Source organism: Styela clava, chromosome 6 (assembly GCF_964204865.1).
Source record: "Styela clava chromosome 6, kaStyClav1.hap1.2, whole genome shotgun sequence".
NCBI classification, from domain to species: Eukaryota; Metazoa; Chordata; class Ascidiacea; order Stolidobranchia; family Styelidae; genus Styela; species Styela clava.
In genome coordinates, this window is record NC_135255.1 from 16,062,324 (window position 1) to 16,083,410 (window position 21,087).

General features: G+C 35.0%; 1 protein-coding gene across 1 annotated transcript; it reads left to right on the forward strand.

Moving 5' to 3' along the window:
• The first annotated feature begins 129 nt into the window (after positions 1–129).
• On the forward strand, positions 130–20,525 carry LOC120331925 (uncharacterized). The gene is made up of 19 exons (XM_039399105.2): positions 130–1,239; positions 1,505–1,598; positions 2,528–2,625; positions 3,373–3,479; positions 4,950–5,168; positions 6,112–6,405; positions 6,867–6,967; positions 7,705–7,863; positions 8,655–8,751; positions 9,189–9,398; positions 10,142–10,330; positions 11,147–11,564; positions 12,378–12,548; positions 13,468–13,611; positions 14,310–15,377; positions 16,406–17,330; positions 18,009–18,383; positions 18,851–18,942; positions 19,061–20,525. The coding sequence occupies exons 1-19, from the start codon at positions 1,148–1,150 to the stop codon at positions 19,158–19,160; spliced, it is 4,953 nt and encodes a 1,650-aa protein (XP_039255039.2). The 5' UTR covers positions 130–1,147; the 3' UTR covers positions 19,161–20,525.
• Positions 20,526–21,087: the final 562 nt, after the last annotated feature.

The window sequence follows — 21,087 nt, forward strand, 5'->3', positions numbered from 1 at the left end:
AAATCAGCAGACGATCGACAGTTGAGAAAAAAGGCAGCAAGGTGCCTTATAAAAATTAAATAAGCGACGTCGCATTAGGATAAACAAAGGTATAAATGGATAACTTTGGAGGTGCGCGCATGTGGACCTGCCAATGGGCCAAACACACCAAAAAACTATTGAAAATTTACCCCAAGCTTCATATTTTTAGCCTGAATCGATGTGGTAGATTTGTCACGTGATCAGCCGCCATTACAACGTTCTTTGCCCAGCGGTCGTTCTATCCGTTGAGCGCAGTCAGCGACGAGGTGACGCATAGACAAAGAAATAGCACACGGCTTATGCGGGACCTTCCTCATGCGTATGTAATGTGGGAGTCGAGCGTTTGGGTTCCAAATCGGCCGTTACTGCATGATTTGTCGAGTATCGAGAGTTGATTAGGCCAAGTCGCGAAAACAAAACGGCGCGCTTCAGATATTTTTGCCTTCCCTTGGCCTAAAAACAAAATGGAGGCCGTTTTACATTTTAGCCACATTATTACCTCACCAAAGACGTCGATTTTTCGATTTTGTGACGTTGGTAAAACTTGGATTTTAAATCTTTTCTGGCCGAACTTAATTTCGCTTCACTTGTGTCAGTTTTGGAAAAAAGAGCGGAAAATAGTTATCAGTTTACAGGTTTTGGTGTTAGAGCGTCGATGGCAATTACTGAGTTAGGAAAGCCGGCAAATCGTTGTTGGGCAGTATAAGTGCGTTTATGGAATGTTTCTGCCCTGATTTTCGTAGTATTCCCGAGAATAGGAGAGACAAATATATATGATATTAATTTATCTAATCCAGCCATACCAAATTCATCAGAACGTCACATCGCCTGATTCAGTAGATATTACCTAAGCGTTTGAATTCACTGCCAGCCAGCTGCCTTGTACACCCGATCGCGGGTATCGCCCGTGGAAAGACGTATCACTTATTTAGATTTCCCGCTTTATATTACGCGACTTGTGCGAGAATACCGGCAAAGGAGAGTTGATAGACTGATTGGCAGCCCGTTTTGCAAACGCTTCAAGGAGTACAGGCAAATATATCTGACGTGCAAAGGTAACTCATGCTATGTGTTGCTACAGCTATATATTGATATTATCCAATGTTCCAAGCAATAATTTTTCAATATGGAAAGTAGGAGAGATTCACACAACTCATCTGAGCAAGGACAAAAGGAAGCTTTTTTAAATGAGCTTAGTCAATTTCTTTCGGACAAAGGGTAAGCTAAAGCCATAATACAATTCAGTTAACTTCTTGTACTACTTAGGGCATACACAAGCATAAATCATAACACACTGATTTTTCATCTAAACAATTTTAAGTCAAGTCTTTATTGCATCATATGTATTAAAATTTGAAATCCAAATTTAAAAATTTATTTGATGTTAAATCTTTCACGTTTTGATTTTAGAATTAGTACAGTAGTAGATTGTTTTATTTGTTGAAGTGATTTTTTCTAAACCTTTATGTTATTAATATTTCAGGAGATATGTTTGTCGAACTCCAAATCTTGCTGGCCGAACGATAGATCTTCACGATTTATACAACAAAATTACTCAAGCTGGCGGATATCAGAAGGTCTGTTGTTGATATTTATGTTGATGCATTTTCTCTTGTTTCTTTCTCACTGTTTTGTATTAGTGAACCTCACTGTTTCTTCATTTTATTTCAGTATTTGTACAATCAGACAATTTATGTAATTTCACTCTTGGTGAAGCATGTATGTGTTTATACCCTTTTTATTTTTACTTATGGCTTTTACAACTTATGGCCATGGCTTGACTTCCATGATTTATATTTTGTCAAGCGACTAAAATTTTTTGATATGTACAGTAATATATATGTTGGTATTGTATCTATGTTTGCAAATTCCAAATAATTTCATTATTTATATGCTGTTTGATTCGGTTTAAATTAATATAGGTAAAATATTACCACACATATTATGATATTAAACTAAAATCCTCAAACTTATTTCAAGATGGTTTTAATTTCAATGTTTTCCAGATTTTCACATATGGAAATTTATCGTGGATATAATTTTTTGTGAATTATTCTTGTTGTAACTAAAGGCCATTATCTTGATAATAGCTGTATGCTTGCTTTGGTTATTTTTTTGCCCGATTTTTGCAGTCTTAGCTTAGTGACAAAAACAAATATATCTGCGTAAGGTAATAAACCACAACAATTCACCTGTATGCATAATTTCATTTCAACATGCTTACAAACAGTAACAACTTTTTTTCTGAGAGTGTTTAAGTGACATGCAATTTCATAGTTTTTCAGTCTCCAGATTTCATTATAATTTTATTTACATAGATACTATGCACAAATAGTATACAGGCTTTTCTCTGAATATATGCTGCAACTTGACTAGTTGTTGGAAATTGTTCTCTATACTGCACGCCAAGTAGCACTGGCTACTGCTACTAACTAACATCATCGAGTGGGGGCTAATTGTGTTTTATGTGTAAATGTAATCTAACCAATGGATCAATTCATTTTAGGTGACTGATAGAGGGTTTTGGGAAGATTTTTTGGAATACTATGGGTTTCCTGGAATATCAGCGACTCTTGCCTTTGGATTGCAGAAGATTTATCAATTGTAAGTCTTTAAGCCTGCCTTGCCTGCTGGCCAAAGCCATAATATTTTGAGATATTATTAAATGTATTTTGAGGTTTTGGGTTTAATAGAGAAGTAGACGAAACTAATATATATTTTAATCAAACTCAATTTAATAGAAAAATATTCGAAACGAAAGTAGCAGGTACATGCTAGAATCCTTATTTACACCAATCATTTTCATTGTTTTGATGAACCCATGTTAAGTCAGTGATACATGTTCACTTCAAAATGAAGTCAGTTTGAAAGCTTTGAGATGCAGTTTGCTAATGATACCATTGGAATACTCTCTTCTTATTCGTAATGTATAGCAGCTGTGTGTTGTGATTTTGAAAATGTAGGGTTGCATTTATAAAATTATTTGCTTTTCTATGTTAATTAAAGCTTTCCACAGTTTGAATTGTTGTTTAGAAAAAGACAGGATTGCCAATTTTTTGTCAGTGTATAATATGTCAAATTATCAAGTAACCCATTTGTCAATAATAGGAGCTAACAGTCCATAGGTTTTGTGGAATTTGAAACAAGACTTTATAAAACTAATATGAAAATACTGTAGTATTTTGTTAGGAGTCTCTTGTAGAAGGTATTTGATTTGTTAAGATTCTGTCTGGCGCAAGTAGAATTACTGTGGAAAGACTTCTAATTGTCTTATTTTACACAGGTTTTTAGCCTTGTCTCATTTTTCATATTAACGTATACCTTCAACGTTTTACTTTTACTCATTCGTAGATATTTAGAAGATTATGAACGGGTTCATTTCTTTGGTGACGATGAGCCACAACCTTACTCTCGACTTTACGACGGAAAATTGAGAAGATTCAGATATCCAATATCTGGTTAGTTTTTTTTAATATTTTGATAAATTTATCGAAAAGTGTTTTATCTGTAGGTGAATTTTTTCGTATATATTTCGACGAGAATTCTCATTTCAATGAAAAGTTTGTTATTAGAATTTTTGTGAATTCTTTGCAACTATGGACTTCAACTTTTATGATTGAGTTTACCTTGGCATGAGAAGGTACTAAATATAATTTATAGTAACTAACCATCCACTCTGCCCTCCATACCTTTGAGCTCATGGTAAATGTATAATTTAAATATGCTGTAGCAATAATAAAGATGACTATTCTATCTGATTCGAGAGACTATTCTATCTGGCTGCACATCAACACAAATGTATTTCTGTAACTTTCGTTCCTGCAAGATTGTTGAATCACAGAGAACTATTGTAATAATAACCAAGAAAACTTATTCGATATAAAACATTTTTGATCTAATATTTATTAATTCAAGCAAAAATAATGTGGTTGTTCTGTATGTGAGATTCATGTGGCACATAATACCAGTATATAAATTTCAGAGATAACTAACTTGTTATTGCCATTTGCCAATGACGTTGTATATGTTAATGCTGGAACATTTTATCCAAAAATGCCATCTGTTGAGCAAAGCATATGATACCCACGAGACAATTGAAATTTTTTGTAACCTGACGAATAGCAGGAAATTATGAAAAACATGTACATTTTCCACAGTGTTATGTCTCTTACATTATATTTTGCAAATGTCTACATTAGTGAACCATAATTTAATTTATTATTAATATGCTATAATGAATACAAGAGCATTTAGCTAAATTTGAAATCAAGAAAGTGCTTTGGGCAAATGAAGGGTAGTTCAATAGTAATCCTTATACTTTTCAAAAGTATAATAATATGATTTTTATTCTTCAATGAGGCAGTGATGAGCAATAAGAATTAAACGGACAGTATATTTGAGCATTATTAGCTTATATGCAGTTTCAATGTGTGAAATTGTTAATAATATTAAAAATTTGGTAGTGTATGTACCAGGTTAGACAATAATTTTATTTCGATTTTCCTTATTTTAGTTTTATTACGGGTTCAGGGACTGTCTGTGTTGGCAAACTAAATATACCCCCTGTCCATAGGTTTCAGTCCCTTTACACAACTTGATGCAAAGTAGGTGAACAAAATTAGTTACCTCCATATTGGTACACACACTTCTGGGGCGCCAAATAGTTATCCTTAGTGTTTTATTCATGTTGTTATTGCTTAATACTGTGTGCTATTATTTTCTAATTTTGTTCAGTTTGATGCTAATGCTAATTTTGCATCATGAGAATTTCTATAAGCCAGGTTTATTGCGTGGGGCCGACACACATGAATTTCCAGAAAAAAATAGCATTATCAGAATTTTCTGTTTTATAATGTTTTTTAAATTACATTGAGTTTTATCATTACTATTCAATGTACAATGCTCATAATTTCCTAAATATTTTTTAGAGTCTCAAAGATTTCAGTACAATCTCAACACTGATAAACCATCAGTGAGTGACTACGATAGAGTTGTGTTATCCCTTGAGTCATGCTTACCAAATGAGATTGATTTTGCAGTCAATGCATGTACACTTCTGTCTGGGGAATCTAGACATGTGTTGAAGCTTCCACAATGCAGAAGAATTGTGGATGCTTTACTGTTGCATGCTGGGATAGTTTCTGATGGTGAGTACCGTACTTAAGACTCGATTGTGTGTGCAAATTGCAAGTGGATATACAATTTTCAGATTCAATCATCTAACATTGAGAAAAAGTATCAATATGTGTATGCCAGGCTGAGTGCTGACATTAAAATTATTGATAACAATTTCGCATGCTCTGAGGAAGTTGTTAATTTTCTAAAAAGTCAATTATACCATTTCAAACCGTAGAAAACCAATAAAAACTATTTGAATTCAAAAAGTTTCCTATTTCACATTTCAAAATATTTTAAAAGAGTATTTAGTTATTTTTTGTATATCCCATGATAAGGCACATTGTACGGCACAATGTATTATCTTTGTAGTTAGTTTTAACTATAGTACGGTTTTAACTTTCTGTATATACTGCTACATATTTTAGTTTTCTATTTTGTTTTAATTCCCCTCACTGTATTTTTTGTGCTATAAGGTGCACCATATTATAAGTTATCAAGTTGCAATGTCAATAAATTTCTTAGATTTGGTACTTGGCGGTTTTTAATGCAATACTGTACTGATTTTGAGTGTGGGTAATACATACTATTTGGCGCACAATCAAATTTTGAGAAAAATGATTCAGAGTGTGCCTTATGGTCATCTTATTACTTATCGATCTTAAGATAGGTAAGTATGTTGATAGGTATCTGTCTGTTTGTTTGTTTGTTTGTCTGTTAGATACACGCGATATCTCACGAAAGCGAGGTTGAATCTGCTCCAAATTTTGCATGTGCATTCATCATAGTTTGGAACAGAAGCCTATTGAGTTTCGATAAATTATGTCGTATAATTAACGAGTTATTGATTAATTAGTGATGGGACACACGGTGTCACTAGGGAGTAAGAGCGTGGGAGATCCCCTAACCTCCGATCGATAAGTCTTCGGTCTCTGACCGATATTCTCGTTCAATATTTATTAATATTGTTCTCAGGTCATGACTCTTACTGCGGAGTTTTAAATGAATTACAACGAAAGACAAAACATAATTATCGGAGATTCTGGAATAATTCAGTTGCAAAAAAATCAGTATTACCTGTGCTTCTGCCTGAACAAAACCCAAACACATTGCCTAAAAAGGAAAACATGAATTCGGAGAATGTTGAAAAAAGAAATGAATTACTTGATAAAACCGTTAATCAAGGTGAAGAAGTCTTCATGGACGCTTTGCAGAAACGTTTATTGGATATAAAGACGAAAAATACAAGTACAAGGAATAATAATTCAGGTATTATATTTTTTAATTGCCAACTTACAGTAACATATCAAAACCTCTCTTGTGGATGTTTCGACAGAATTCCCAAGGATTCCCAAAAATGTACTTTTTTATCGATTCCTATTCACGCCTTTCGCTTGGAACAAGGCCCTTAACGGCATCAACTCATATCTGACGATATGTATTGATATACGATATGTATGTAAAGTGGTTGCTTGTATGGCCTTGTTTGAAGCGAGGATGAAATTTGTAATGTGGTGATCAAACTTTTTGCCTTGCTCATCTTTGCCAGCAAAGCTGACATAGATTCATGAAGTTTTGTTTTGTTTAAAACCAATACTGTTTGGATTCTGTTACAAAGTCATGTTATCTCTCCTGCTAGAAATACCTACTGCAATATTCATATCATGTTTGTAGACCTTCTTACACAAACTTACCATATTTTGAATAACTACCTTTCACTACTTTTTCAGAAATTGAAATTGAGACGAAATCCACATCAAAATGGGCAGAACTGTTCCATGGTTATCGATCTCTAGGAGTAGAAGATTATGAAGGACAACGTGTTTTGCAGGTATTATGCTTTTTATCAATGCAATTTATAAATAACTTTGATATGTGAAATCTTTTTTATGTCTTCAAAAGTGTGCACATATGAACATAAAGCACATAATCTTGTCATTTGTTTCTGTTTGCTATCATTTTCATTGTATATTGCTGTATTTGTTTATACTGCATTGATTTTGACATGAACGACGTATTATACAGTTTTAAACAGACTGTAATCTAAATTGAACTTGTAACAACTGAAATGATCTGCACAAACCAAATGAGTTAACTGTGTCTGGGAAGCGAAGAGACATAATGTAATCTATTGTAATTCACTGCCATGTATCAGTTTTGATAGGGTATTCACAGATGTTTCAATGCATGATATGTGCTAGCTTGTTTATAAGGAACTACAACATTCCATCATATTAGAGGCAAATGAACATTTACTATGACTATAAAAGTGGTGTTTACTGGTTTTCGGAGCCAGAGTCGGGCTGTATTTTCAAATTTAAGTCAAGAGACAAAAGTTTTACATATTGAAATTTTTGATTGAAAAGGGTACAAAACTTTTTGTAGTTAAAAGTTTTTGTTTTCCCAGCGATAGTTGTAAATTTTGGTATTTTCTTCCCCAATTTAAATTCCAAATTTTTTGTGTCTCTCATTTTCAGAGTCAAGAGAACCTATGTCGTCCATAAGAGCCCAGCAGCTACCATTTCTAAGTCAAATACTGAAAAATATTATTCTTTTTTATTGATGCAGATTGCACTGGTGCTTCTTAACCTGTCATTTGAAGACTTCAATGTATCGTTACTTGCCCGACATCCATCTCTCATTAGATTCGTATTTTTATGTATTCATTCCGAATATTCGTGTTTACGACAAACAGGGCTAGATATACTCAGTAATATATCTTCTCGAGTAAGTGTTTTGATATTTTTTTCAGAATGCTATATCATATCTTGTGTTACGTTACACCAATTACATCGAAACAACATATTATTGGGTAGGAATGTTTCTCTAAATTGTCGTTCGTGAGACAGAAAATTGGTTTATATATTAAACATGGCAAGCTGAATTTTGTCACTCCTATCACCTACAAAATGATGCAACTTTTATAAAGATTGAATATCTCTATATTATATCAATGGAGGAACTGTTTCCATAGTGTAGGGGTTCGCTTTACACACGCAAGATTTCCAGTTCAAGCTCGGGTGGAAACAAGATCTTCATAAATCTATTTATATTGCGTTTTGGGGATCTTTGTATTGCAATTCAATTTTTTTTTAGTATATTTAATTATTCACCTATTCGGTTCGATTTGGACATCATTGGCCATTAACATGTTGATAATGCAAGCTTCCCTCCCATGTTTTTTGTCGATAGATTTTGTTGAGCAAGTGCTTAATATGTGGCAAGATGTTTTTAAATGTAATTAGGTATTTACTCACGCATTACTCTCCTGTATATTTCTGTGGTCTGATTCTTGTACAACCAAATAATGTAGAATGACAAAATGTGGAATGGATAAACCACAAGCCAAATTTATTATGCACACTGCGACTGTAAATAGCCCTTTGAAGAATAAAACTATTGAATTATCAAATGGGAAATTTCGATTCTAAAATTGGTAACAGCTATGGAAATACCAATTTGAATGTAATTTTGGTGATTTCTAAAATTTTCTGTTTTAATATTTTTCTCATTTTCAGATTGAACTTCTTCATTTACATTTCAACATGACAGCTATGATCTTCGATGCTATAGATTCAGCAGTATTATCTGATGATAAATTCGAAAGAATAAGAGGTAAGTGCAAAATATAGCAGGTACAGCCTAGTGTTTACAGCGTTGGAATTAGGTATGTTTGCGTTTTAGAATAAAAATAGGGATAGGATGATATGGAAAATCTCCTTCTGCAATTCAATATGATTATCAATATTTTTTAATTTCCTAGTATAATAATGCGAATGCTTTTTTAAAAATGAATTTTACTAAATTTCTTGGCAATATCGCAATGCCGGCAAACTATACTGATTGACATTTTAAAACCTCATTATTGCAAATGTCAATTATATAATTTCGATTACATGAAGTGAATTTTTAACACACTTAACGGATCGTTTTAAAATATTCGTGAGAACAAAACCGATTCTGAACATGGATTCTAGATTAAATTAATAACTCGTTAAATTTAGGCCTGCTCAAAAATAAGATTGAAAAAATGTTTGAAACCGTTATCACAGGTTTTGAAATTCTTGCAAATATTTGTCGACCACGTCCCAATGTTGATTACCTCTGTGTGTCTGTCAGTGAAGAAGTTTACAATGCAGCTGTACAAAATTTGATGATAAATGATGTTGAACTATTACTTGCGGCAATTGAAGCTTTATATCGTTTATCAAAACTAGGAGAATCACCGTGCACGAAGATTATTTTTATTAAAGGTTGCATAGGTGAGTACGATTGGTTATAAAGTTGTTCTGGAAGAATTCAAATCAGAGTACTCTCATAGTGTATGTACCAGGTTAGGGCTAGGCTATAATTTTATTCAGATTTTCCTTATTTGAGTTCTATTACGAGTTCGGGGACTGTCTGTGTTAGCCAAGTGAATACACCCCCTGCCCATAGGTTTCAGTCCCTTCAGACAACTTGATGTAAAGTAGGCGAGCCGAGTCAAACTTTACTAGAGATATTTTTGATCTAAATTTCCCTCAGCAACCCATTGAGCAAGCATTTGGTTGACTAAAGAAGGCTTGTATAGTTTTGAGCTATTGTGATTGTGATCATAATTTGGTTTTCTCAGATAGAAATTTTTGTCCACCAATAGACGTTTTTGAAATGAGTGGGATATGAATTTTTTCTTAGTCCACTGCCCTGGATCATATTGCAAACCACATCCTTTCAAGTTTTGTCAAAATGTTCCGATACTTCTTAGTTATGCAGGACAATATCACATACTGCTTCTAGTATTGCACAGAAATAAATATACATAACAGTATTCAGTGTGGTGATTGGTAATACGGCCTCACTCTGATTTTGTCCAAATTAGTCCAATAACAAATATGAATCTTGGGGTCAGGTTCACCAAAATTGAATGAACAAAATTAATATGCCGGCAATTAAGAAGAGTGTTGTCTCTTGACTAATATGTATAATTCTATATTAATCACCAATACTGAGTTGTTAATATTTCCAGATATTCTGATATGTCTTGTTACACTGAATGTTCGAACGTTTGGACCAGAAAAACTTTCTGAAATTCGACTCGCTCGCAGAATAACACCCGGTCAGCAACAGGCTCAGCAACCGCCACCACCTACATACCAAGCACCGGTTCAACATCATTCCCATATGCAGAGACAAATGCAGTTACAGCAAAAACTAGGTAAAACAGCCTGTTTTTTTATGATTCAGTGATGCTGTAGCAAGAATATAGATGACTATTCTATCTGATTCAAGAGTCTTGCTGCACGCTAATACAGAATATGTTTCTGTGAAGTCGTACATTACGGAAATACATTTGTGTTAGTGTGCAGCAAAACTTTCGAATCACTTGGAATAGTCACCTTTTTCTTGCCGCAGATTCCTTGCATCATACGATGCATTTACACTTGTGCAAAGGCACAAAGCAAGGAAAATTGTTAGTCTCCCATAACCACAACTGATACTTGTGTACTAGTTAATGTAGTTATAGATATCAAGATTCAGTATAATTCAGTTTTTCTCATTTTGGTTGGTACAATGGGCTGTCAATGTACACCAGTCGTTTTTTCAACTGGGTGCCACAAGTTTCTATTCTATAAGTTTATATCTATTATTAAACTTGCTGCACTTTAAAAATATCGTTCTGTTTTGCCAGTATTAGGTTTGCTTTTATACATATTTCTAGTTGATACAATTCTGACAGAAAAGACAATTAAACATGTCTTCGTGTATTAAATGAAGTTTGATTTGGAAATGGAAAAAAGCTAAAATAAAAATTTGGTTTTCTATATTTTAGTATTGAATATTTATTGCATGCTTTTTTCATCACGCTTTGCTCAATTCAACTCAAATTAATAATTTTTTAATTCCTAAAATCCAGAAATTTAAATTTAAAAGATTCGAAAATTCGTTTTGGATGTCCCAGGCTGTACCAGAAGACTAATAAGTGTAATTTCACAAAGTTTCATAAAGTAATTCCCACTTACAATATTTGCAGGTTCTGTTCATCAAGCGCAACCATTCTTCGCCACAGCTGCTCCGACTAATCCCGTCACAAGTCCTATTCCATCAACAGCGCAGTCAAGGCCCCCATTACCCCCACCAAAACCTGTCATTCCACAACCAAAACCCCAACCCAAAGTTGACCCAACACCGCCATCTATCCCACCTACACTAATCTCAAATCCAGTACAATCACCCCCTGTGCAACAAACCCTTGTTCAACAGCCCCCACCTGAGATCAAAACCCCACCACCAGCCCCACAAGTGGTTGTTCCAAAATCATCACCACCTGGGGTTGGCCCCACGTATACACACTCTGAAGCTGGCACTGTTCCCCCAGTGTTTCACTACATGCCTGCTCCACCTACAGAAATAACACAGGATAACTCACCGGAGTCTTTTACAAAGTTATGGTGAGTTTGGAAATCCAGTTTGGCTTTTGTTGGTCCTTTACTTTTGATGCTTTTTACTTATCGATCTTGATCGGTAAGTATGTTCATAGGTAATTGTTTGTTTGTTTGTACTTTCGTATGTTACGAGATATCTCACGAAAGCGAGATTGAACCTGCTCCAAATTATGCATGTGCATTCATCATATCTCGGATCAGGAGCCTATTGATTTTGATAGAATTATGTTGTATAATTAGCGAGTTATTTATTAATTAGTGATGGGACACACAGTGTTGCTATTGAATCAGAGCGAAGGAATGGGCGGTCGGCGGTCTCCGATTGCTGTCTAGTTTATACAATTATTTAGATACCATTGAATAAGTTTAATCAGTTACAATTGAAAAAGCTTATTAACAGTCTCTCAATTTTTAACCCAAACATATTCTTTGGTTCAATCATGCTTACTTGGTTAATCTCTTTTTTTTTGCCAGTGGTGAAGTGTGTATTTTATTGGCCTCAACTTCAGTTTACTACCATGGTCTATTTTCGGATTTCGGATACTGGCCCACTTTTCTATTTTTTCGATAACCTGCCAAGCCATGAATTAATGCAAAAAATATAACTATATACTAACATCAGTGATAAAATTGATATTGAAACCGGCTTTAATTCAATCAATTCAAGATTCAAGACAGTCTTCTTTTGTACGATAACAAAATAATTTTTTACCCATTCATTAGAAAGGGTTCACCATCTCTGGTATCATTTTCTACTATCATTTCTACTGAATACAAGTTGAAGACATGATAAAAAGGAAGCACAAAATTGTTTTTCAGGATCTGGGCAACATATGAGTTTGAATCCGAAAGTTACATTCCTCGTGTTGATGTTTATTGTGAATATCTCGCTTCATCGAATAGATACGGAAGACAAGGAAAGACTGAAGTTCTGTCAGCAACCGATTTTGGAAAATGCTTGAAGGAGATTTTTCCGCAAGCATCTTCAAGGTTGGTAGACCGATATTCTCGTTTTATTATTGTTATAGTTACAAACGAAAAATTGCTACAGCCAAGCTTTTATGCTATGATTCTTGCCACATATTCAATTATTTTTAAGCAAGACTTTAACCCTTTCCATGCGATTTTTATTTTTTATTAAATAATCGTATTTGCTACTACCGAGAAAACTAATGATCCTCTGCTACCCACTGGTTGCATTTTATTTAAAGAGCTTGCAACTGGCGATTAAAAAAAAAAGTTTTTTTAAAAGTGGTGGTCTGAGTCACAAACCGGATAGATAAAAGGCATTTTTTTCTTCTTGGGAGTTGAAACTTCAAACCGTGATAAAAAATAGAAATATTCGCTAAATCCTTTACTGTTACCGCTTCGTGGTTGGCAAACAATAGCATAATGTTGCTGTAGCAATTTCGTGATCTAACTCAAAATACTTTAGTAGATGGAAGGGATAATATGTCTTCTATCACCACCCTAAAAACACCGAAATTTGCATAAATTTCAAAAACACCCCCTCGTTCCGCCGCATATAAAGTTCATGTCGTAAACGAAAGCGAGATTTACCGATGCTTATGTTAATCTCGAAGAAGACTTCTTATCAATAAACTAAAACCCGGTAAAACTAGACCAACAGTTTGCGACCGATTGCTAAATAGAACAATGGGTAACTTAAAGTACCTGCCGCGATCTAGCGAGTTTTGTCGTTGGTACGTATACGTGCCCACCGCACGGTAAGGGTTAATATCATGAAAATACCTTATAAAATTTACTACAAAATTTTATGTTTTTATTTAAATAAGAGGATTTTCAGATTACGCAACTACGGATATCGGCCCGCATGTTGAAAACACTGTTTCAAGTGTAACTGAAATTCTGTATGTTTTTGCTAGAAATTCTTTTCTTCATTTTCCAGGTTATTCAACCAAGGAAGGGGTCAACCACAATATCATATAGCTGGAATAAAGAAACGTGCAACACCATTGCCTGTTCCCGGGTATCAATTGAAAGATCCTTCGTCTGTTTTTTCATCCGAATACGAGAAAATACCAACAACAAAGTATGTTTTGTTTATCATTTTCATCTACAACAGGGGAGCGCATTTTTTAGTGCAGGAGGACCAAATACAAATACCTTAGTGGAACTGCAAGCTGCATCTTTATTTAACATAGAATTTCTAGTAGTTACAGGCACAAAAAGTTTGGTTATTGATCTTAGGACATACGTTGTTCGTATCACACAAGTTAGCTGTTAGGGCATCGAAATATCATATGCATAGATAATAAATATGACTCATTTGGTGGGCATTCAAAATTGACACTTCTTCGCGGGTGCATAATATTTCCTTGCTGGTTGCACACCCCCGAACTACAACATCCAAAAGTATTCAGTTGGAACTGATTTTGATGGAGATGCCCAATTTTGTGAATCATATACAGAATTTTTGATATTCTAGTAAAATTTGTCATTGTTCTAACACAGCTGATGATGATGCTAACACAGATTAAATTGATGCTCAAATGTGTGGAACGTCATTGTTGTAGGGTGGTTCGCATTATAACTGACCAGTTACGCTTTCCTTTACCTTTAATCCATGCTAAATCCACCCATCCACCTAAAACAAATAACGGGTTAACTCATCTCACACCCGACGTGAATTGGTAACCGAACGAGCGGCTGTGGCTTGTCATATTGATTTAGACATTAAGCAGCCTTATCAGGTTTTCTTGAATAATAGACGATCGTATCTTTTTCTAGGGCACAACCACCGATCATAGTATCAGCGAACAACCAAACTATTGCATCATCACCGTCTCCAGCTGCCAAGCCTCCTTCAATGCCAATACCTGGAATAACTACTGCAGTACCTATTCAACAGTTACAGTTCCAACCTATATTTATTATGTCAACAATACCTGGAAGCAATGGTGTGACGCTTTTACCTGGTCAAACGCTTGGCTTATCTGGCCAAACTGTGGCAGCAACTGGTCAAGTTGTGACACCAGTGATTCAGGCTGTGGCACTTACTGGCCAGGTTATGGCATCTGGTGGTCAAGTTCTGGTCCAAGGTGCCCAAAATATATCAGTAGTAGGCCAAAATGTTGTTACAACTGAGCAAACGCTGACACCAACTGATCAGATTGTGGCACCGTCCGGTCAAAATGTGGCACCTAGTGACCAAGTCGCAGTGTCCAATGGTCAAAATAACAATTTGAATGATGGTCATAATGTGACCGATGCAAATTCAAATTCTGTCAATGACGGTGTGTTATCTACCCAATCTGCGGAATCCATGAGTCAAAATGATGCCACGTCTGTTAGTGAGATACTGGCAGGAACTGTACAATCTGTGGCATCCACGGAATTAAATGTGACTTCTGAAACTCCAGTGCCATGTCAGAATGAGCCTCCTGCACCAACTATAAACAAAACCCAACCTATAAAAACAGAAATTGTGCCACCAACATCTCAACTTGATGGCATGACACCAATGCCACAAAAACCTTCCAACATTACCACAACTGATTCTTCAAATACACAAAGTTCACAAGTCTCTGACTGTTCCCAAACAAACTCGAAACTTTTACCGAATGAAACTGAATACGGTAAAGATACCATTTTGAATGAAAATTCTACATCAGACTTGACCAAAACGGTCTCCCCTATTCCACATACTAATTCAGTAAATAATCATGATAGTTCAAAATTGGGTGGATGTCATCAAGATGCTCATCTGAACAATGATAAAGAAGAAAAATCATCGAATAATGGTCCAGCGTCTTCTCTTCCTGTGTTGAATGGCTTTCCTGAGCCAATGGATACCAGGTATGGTATGGTAGTATTGTATTTACAAAATTGAAATTAGTTTTGACAGGTTTTTATTTTTTTTTTTTAATAAAAGTCTATTAAACAGAATAACTTTGTGATAGCATAACTGCAATAAGTATTTCAGTAATCTCAATAGGCTTTTATCTCTGAGAATAACATTCTTTTTAATAATTCGTATCATGAATGGATCCATCGCATGAATGGATAAGTTCCCATCAGGGATGGATTGTATTATAAAATTTTTTGAATTTTCAGAGCTAGGTATTTCAGACTTTACATGGTGATGATATATCTGAATTATTAGGTTGACTGGGAGATCCTAACAGTCTGTTAAAGAATGCTTTCATAAGTCAAAAGGTTTATTATCAAAAAAAAATTTTGTTTAGGATTTTAGAGCGGATTCAACTCTTTGAGTCGTAGGTTGGATTTTTTTAAACTTGTGGTCATTTGTCTATTTTCCCCAACTTCATAGTCATAATCTACACCAGTGGTTCCCAAACTTTTTATGTTCCTCCTAAATCGAAAAGCTCACTTACCCGTTTCATAATCATACAGTAGTCGTATCGTTATCACGTTTTCTTTGACCAAAAATGCAGATAATAACACCTATTGCATTTTTCGATCCGACTTTGAGATGTTAAACTTGCACTAGCTCAGCATTTTAGTTTACAATCTGTACGACAAAGTATTGGTATTATGCCCTTATGAATCATTTGACTAGGTGACAAGGCTCACTGACTAGATTGAGCATTGAATGTACAGCTTTTCCGCAGAATAGTTAAAAGTACAGAATTAAAAAAATAAACTGTTAAACGGTGAATGTCTGGATTAACCCTTAAAAATTGCCAAATCACCCCTTTGAGGATAATTACCCCCAGTATGGGAACCACTAGTCTACGCTCATTAGGTGCCTTACTGTACACACACACAGAATTTTTGAATAGTCCATTTTGTCATAACTTTATCAGGTTCGGCATAGTATGTGATCATAGTACTGTGAAAATAATTTGTTTTTGAATTTTCAGTGGGACACATGAAAATGTGGTCACATCTCAAGAGATGAATACAAATGAGACATCTATGGAGGTAGACAATGCAAACGAGAACATTTCAAAGCAACTCAAATCACAAAAAAAATCAAAAGAATTGTCATCAGAGACTGTACATATGGTTAATGGATATGATGAGAATTCTCAACTCATGAACGGTGAAACACCGATTCTGAACGGTAGTTCAATAAAACAAGAAAATGACAAACTCTTTGAAAAATGTGGAAATAGCTTAAACTGTGATACTAACAACACTAAACCTGCTACAAATGAGGGTTCAAAAGTGGACACTGAGGAATCAATATTAGGGAACACTGTTGTCAACTCAACAAATGCAATCTCAGTTTCAGCGAGTTTGTCACATCCTGACAATACTATAACAGAATCCAGTACGCCAAAGCATTTTATGAGTGAACAAAATTGTACTTCAATAAACACTGAGGCTGTGGCTAGTATCTTTAAGATGGATTCAGCGCCACGGCCAACCGGTGACATTTCTGTGACACCGTCTATTATGCCTTCCGTTTCCACAACCCCATCAACAGAAACTCTTACTTTGGGGTCAAATGCCATGACCCCGTCAACCCCCACAAACCCAATACCTCACAGTACTCTCAATCAACGATTAAAAGACACAATAACTCGTAGGAAAAATTCACAAACGACAACTTCTCCAGCGATTCAATCAGCCCCGGTAAACTCCAACACGACTCCAGCTCCATCAGTCGTAAAGCAGTATTCATACAAAGGCATTCAATCAAATCGTGAATCTGTGTCGAACCTTGCTCAACACATCATTCCAATCACACCTGAACAATTACATCAACAATATCAGCAACACAGAATACCGACTGCTCCTAGTACTGTTGCTGCAATATATCAAGGGACGTCTCAATCACAAGTAAGGATTTTTTTCATTCTTCACATTACACTAAAAGACGTCGGTATTCGAACATATTGCCTTCTACCACATAGGTTCTCAAAGTGCGCCATACGTAGCGCTGGGGCATTAGAGAAACCTAGGGGCTCCACGAGCTATTCGTTTACTAATTAAAATACTGACTCGGCTAATTTTGTAACTTTCTAAATAAGCAGTAACGTCATTAATAAAATAGGACAACGGTAAATAGGGTAACAATGTATTTTTTTTATAAATTTTTGTAGGACTCCGTAAATAATAGAAGACCTTTTGCGGGTGCTTCAAAATGCAAAAAGTTCTAGAACTCCCGGACTCCCGTATGTAGTTGCATAATTTCGTATACTGTCTGTGAATGTCCGAAAGCATTTTCTTATACTGAATTTAAAATAACCAAATATATTCTAGGAATTGAGATAGTTGAAATTACTGTATTTTATGATAGCATCCACTCCTTTTTGAAATGAAGTCTTTGATATTCTCCTTTTTGAAGTCTTCAATATGAAATTTCTTAAAAAATTTCAAGATACCCTTCACATTCCCCATTTTTATGGACAAATAGAAGAATATAGAACGGTATAATACTGTATTCTGTGGTATTGTATCCAATCTTTTTTTCATGTATTTCATTCATTTTGGTGAGAATTACTTAATGAATTCTAGGTCGGAATCAAACGTCCGCATCCTCAAGCAACAGTGAGTCTGGGTGCTGGACCACCAGCGAAGATTCTGTGTTCCAACACACAACCCCCTCCTGTGTATGTTCCTACCCCCCAACAGACCCACCTACCCCAACAACAAAGACAATTTCATTCTTCCCAAGTTGGTACACCCAGGCCCCTAGGGGCTGTTTATCGGCCTCCTGTGCCCCAGCAACAACACACTGGGGTGAGGCCAAATACCCCGGTGCCGAATTCTCAACAACCCCAGGGAGCACAACAAAAGCCTAAACCACCTACGATTGATTTAATGGCACCGAATGCATCATTACTTGTTTTATATCGAAATGTCGGCAAGATTCCTTTTGCTAATCATTTGGTAAGCTTATTTGTTTTCTATATTTCTAGTTCCCTTTTTTTTCTAAGCGGGGATGACTGTAGCATACTATTCCAATTACATTGTGAAATAATATTTTTAAATATATAATGTATTGAATATATATTCTGAATTGGGTCACAGTTAACAGAAAAAGTTTGGCACGAGCATGATGATTGATTTTTATAATGTTGCAGAATCTTTCTGAATGAAAATATTTATATTTTTCCTAAAATCAAAATTTTACTAAATTGAATAGAACTAATTTTGAGTGTATTGGATTTGGATTTGTTTTATATACAAATTGACCTAAACACAAAATTGGTTATTTCAGCATTTTTGGTACAATGTCACAAATTATACCATCCTGTTTGGAATTAAAAACCTAAATCTCTGAATACATACAACAGTTACTTTCAATTAATTTCTTTGTTGTCATTTTTGGTACTAATCTAATTTTCTATTGGCAGGATGAAAAAGAAGACGCTATCAGCAAAAGTGTGCGATTAACTGCTACTCTTATATTAACAAATATTGCAAGATATTCTGATCTCGGAAGAGCGTAAGTTGATTTTTACTTTTATACAGAACGCTGTGAGCGATGCACTACCCATTAAGTGTAATGGAAACCTCATATATTAAAATATCATGTTATGATTTATATTCATATTTGGTTACAGTTTAATACAGAAACATGAAGATCACTTGGCAAATGTTGCAATGAGTCAAATGGACTGTTCTCCAATCGTAGCAAGACTTCTCAGTGAAATTGACCTTTGATCTTGGTAACCGCTGCATGGATTCCAAACACCGTTGCCATGGAGCAAATAGAAGAGGGAATCAAGGATATTATGCCCAAACTTCTCAAGTGTTATTGCTTGTTAAAGTCTGATTTTAGTGAAATCAGTATAAGATAGAAGTAACTGTATTGTCAAAATATGATAAGGACAAAATAGAGGGCACTGCTCAAGATCGAGTCTAACAAACCCTTTTTCATCTATTTTTTACCTATTTATAATTGGCTGCTAAAAGCAGAGAATCGTATTGTCATATTACTAAGTTGATACTTCCCTGACTCAAATTTTTGTTGCGAAGTTTATTCCAACTCTCCGCTGAAGCATTGTCACTTTGATGCTACTGCTGTAACTTACGAAACTTAAGTATGTAGTATCAGAGTACTCGTATTATGTTTAATCTTTTTCACTGCCTTAGACTTTTTACACAAAATTCTGATTCGCTGTAGTCATTTACTCTGGGTTTCCCAAAATTGATTTCAGAACATGTTCATTCGTAATACATTTTTTTGTTTGTGGAGCTTGAGAACTGATGGTTATACAGCTGAATTACGCAATACTTTGTTTCGATGTTATTAATTCACTTGGGAAAATATCCATTCAATCGGTGGTTGAGTCAAACACACCCATGTTTCAGAAAAATAAGGGAGATTTCTCAAAAGTGGTTGTCAACAGTATAATACCCAACTTTTTTTCATCTTTAACATAAGAGCCCTCATTTGCCCTATATTATATATTTATCTAAATGGGAGCACAGTTTTACGCAGTGATAGGTTTGTATCTCAAATAACATACTGCTAATGGATGATTAGGTCAGAAGCATTAGTTTCAAATTATCCAGAAATCCAACTTATTCTATTACAAGGCCAATCATTGTCTTAGAAATATGGGAAGATGGCTATTTATTCAAACAAAATAGCATCGATATTTATCATTTTATTGTACTCTCATTGAAACTAAATCAACCCAGTTTGAAATAATGATAACTTTCTAAGATGGATTCATTATCTTTTCCGAGGGTACAGTAGAGTTCATATTTCCAATTTGTGTCATTTGCTGAAGAGGTTTTGTAAAGCAACTCATTTGGCGTTTACTATTTATATCTCGCTCAATGTTCAATTTTTTTGACAAACATTTTTATTGTTTGTGAAGACACCAATGCCGGAGGTGTAGATATTTTCTGTTAAAACATTTACTTTTTCAAGTTTAGTATGAAATTTTTCTATTTGTTACGTTTTCTTTTCTATGGTACTTTGATTGGAGGTCGTGTTTGTGGTGTACGCTTGCTTATTAGTACCACCCCTTGTATGAACACACATTTTTGAATAAGAAGTAATATTAATAATAACAATTTCAATAGTCTTTATCTTCGTAGAAAGAGATCTATTTCACGGAAAGTCATTTTAACACAAGTTCGCAACATTCAGAAAGTGTTTTGAGGAGATGTTTCCAAAATTATGGTCTAATGCAGTGATCGGCAATCACCGTCCGCGGCCCATCGCCGGTCCGCGGAAAGATTAGGAAAGATTACACAAAAACGGACCACGTCCTAAAAACACTTCTACAATCTAACAAAAACGAATCCCCGCGATTAAATTTCAAATGATAAAGAATTGAAAGGCGTATTTGCGATATATATCTTGGCAGTTTTTTGGTCGATATTCAGACATTGCAATAGAAGCTTCACAGACAGTGTTACTGTTTCATGCCAGGTCGGGTTTTCGATATTCACAATAACAGCTGAAAAAACGAAATAGGGTGGACGTAAGAAACGCGTTACGTGTATCACTTTCGACCATATCTTCAAATTGGGAACTGACTACATGGGAATCCCACAGCTGTACATTTCTGTTTTATACTGCAATACTGTTCAACTATAAATCGAACTTCGCGAAAAATAAATGGAATTAAAT

What these genes read in the sequence shown, in the direction of transcription:
- LOC120331925 (XM_039399105.2), top strand. Translation starts at nt 1,148, where the DNA reads ATGGAAAGTAGGAGAGATTCACACAACTCATCTGAGCAAGGACAAAAG. An exon ending in TACAAGGAATAATAATTCAG is followed by an intron (nt 6,406 to 6,866) that starts GTATTATATTTT and finishes CTACTTTTTCAG; the next exon opens with AAATTGAAATTGAGACGAAA. An exon ending in CCTGAGCCAATGGATACCAG is followed by an intron (nt 15,378 to 16,405) that starts GTATGGTATGGT and finishes TTGAATTTTCAG; the next exon opens with TGGGACACATGAAAATGTGG.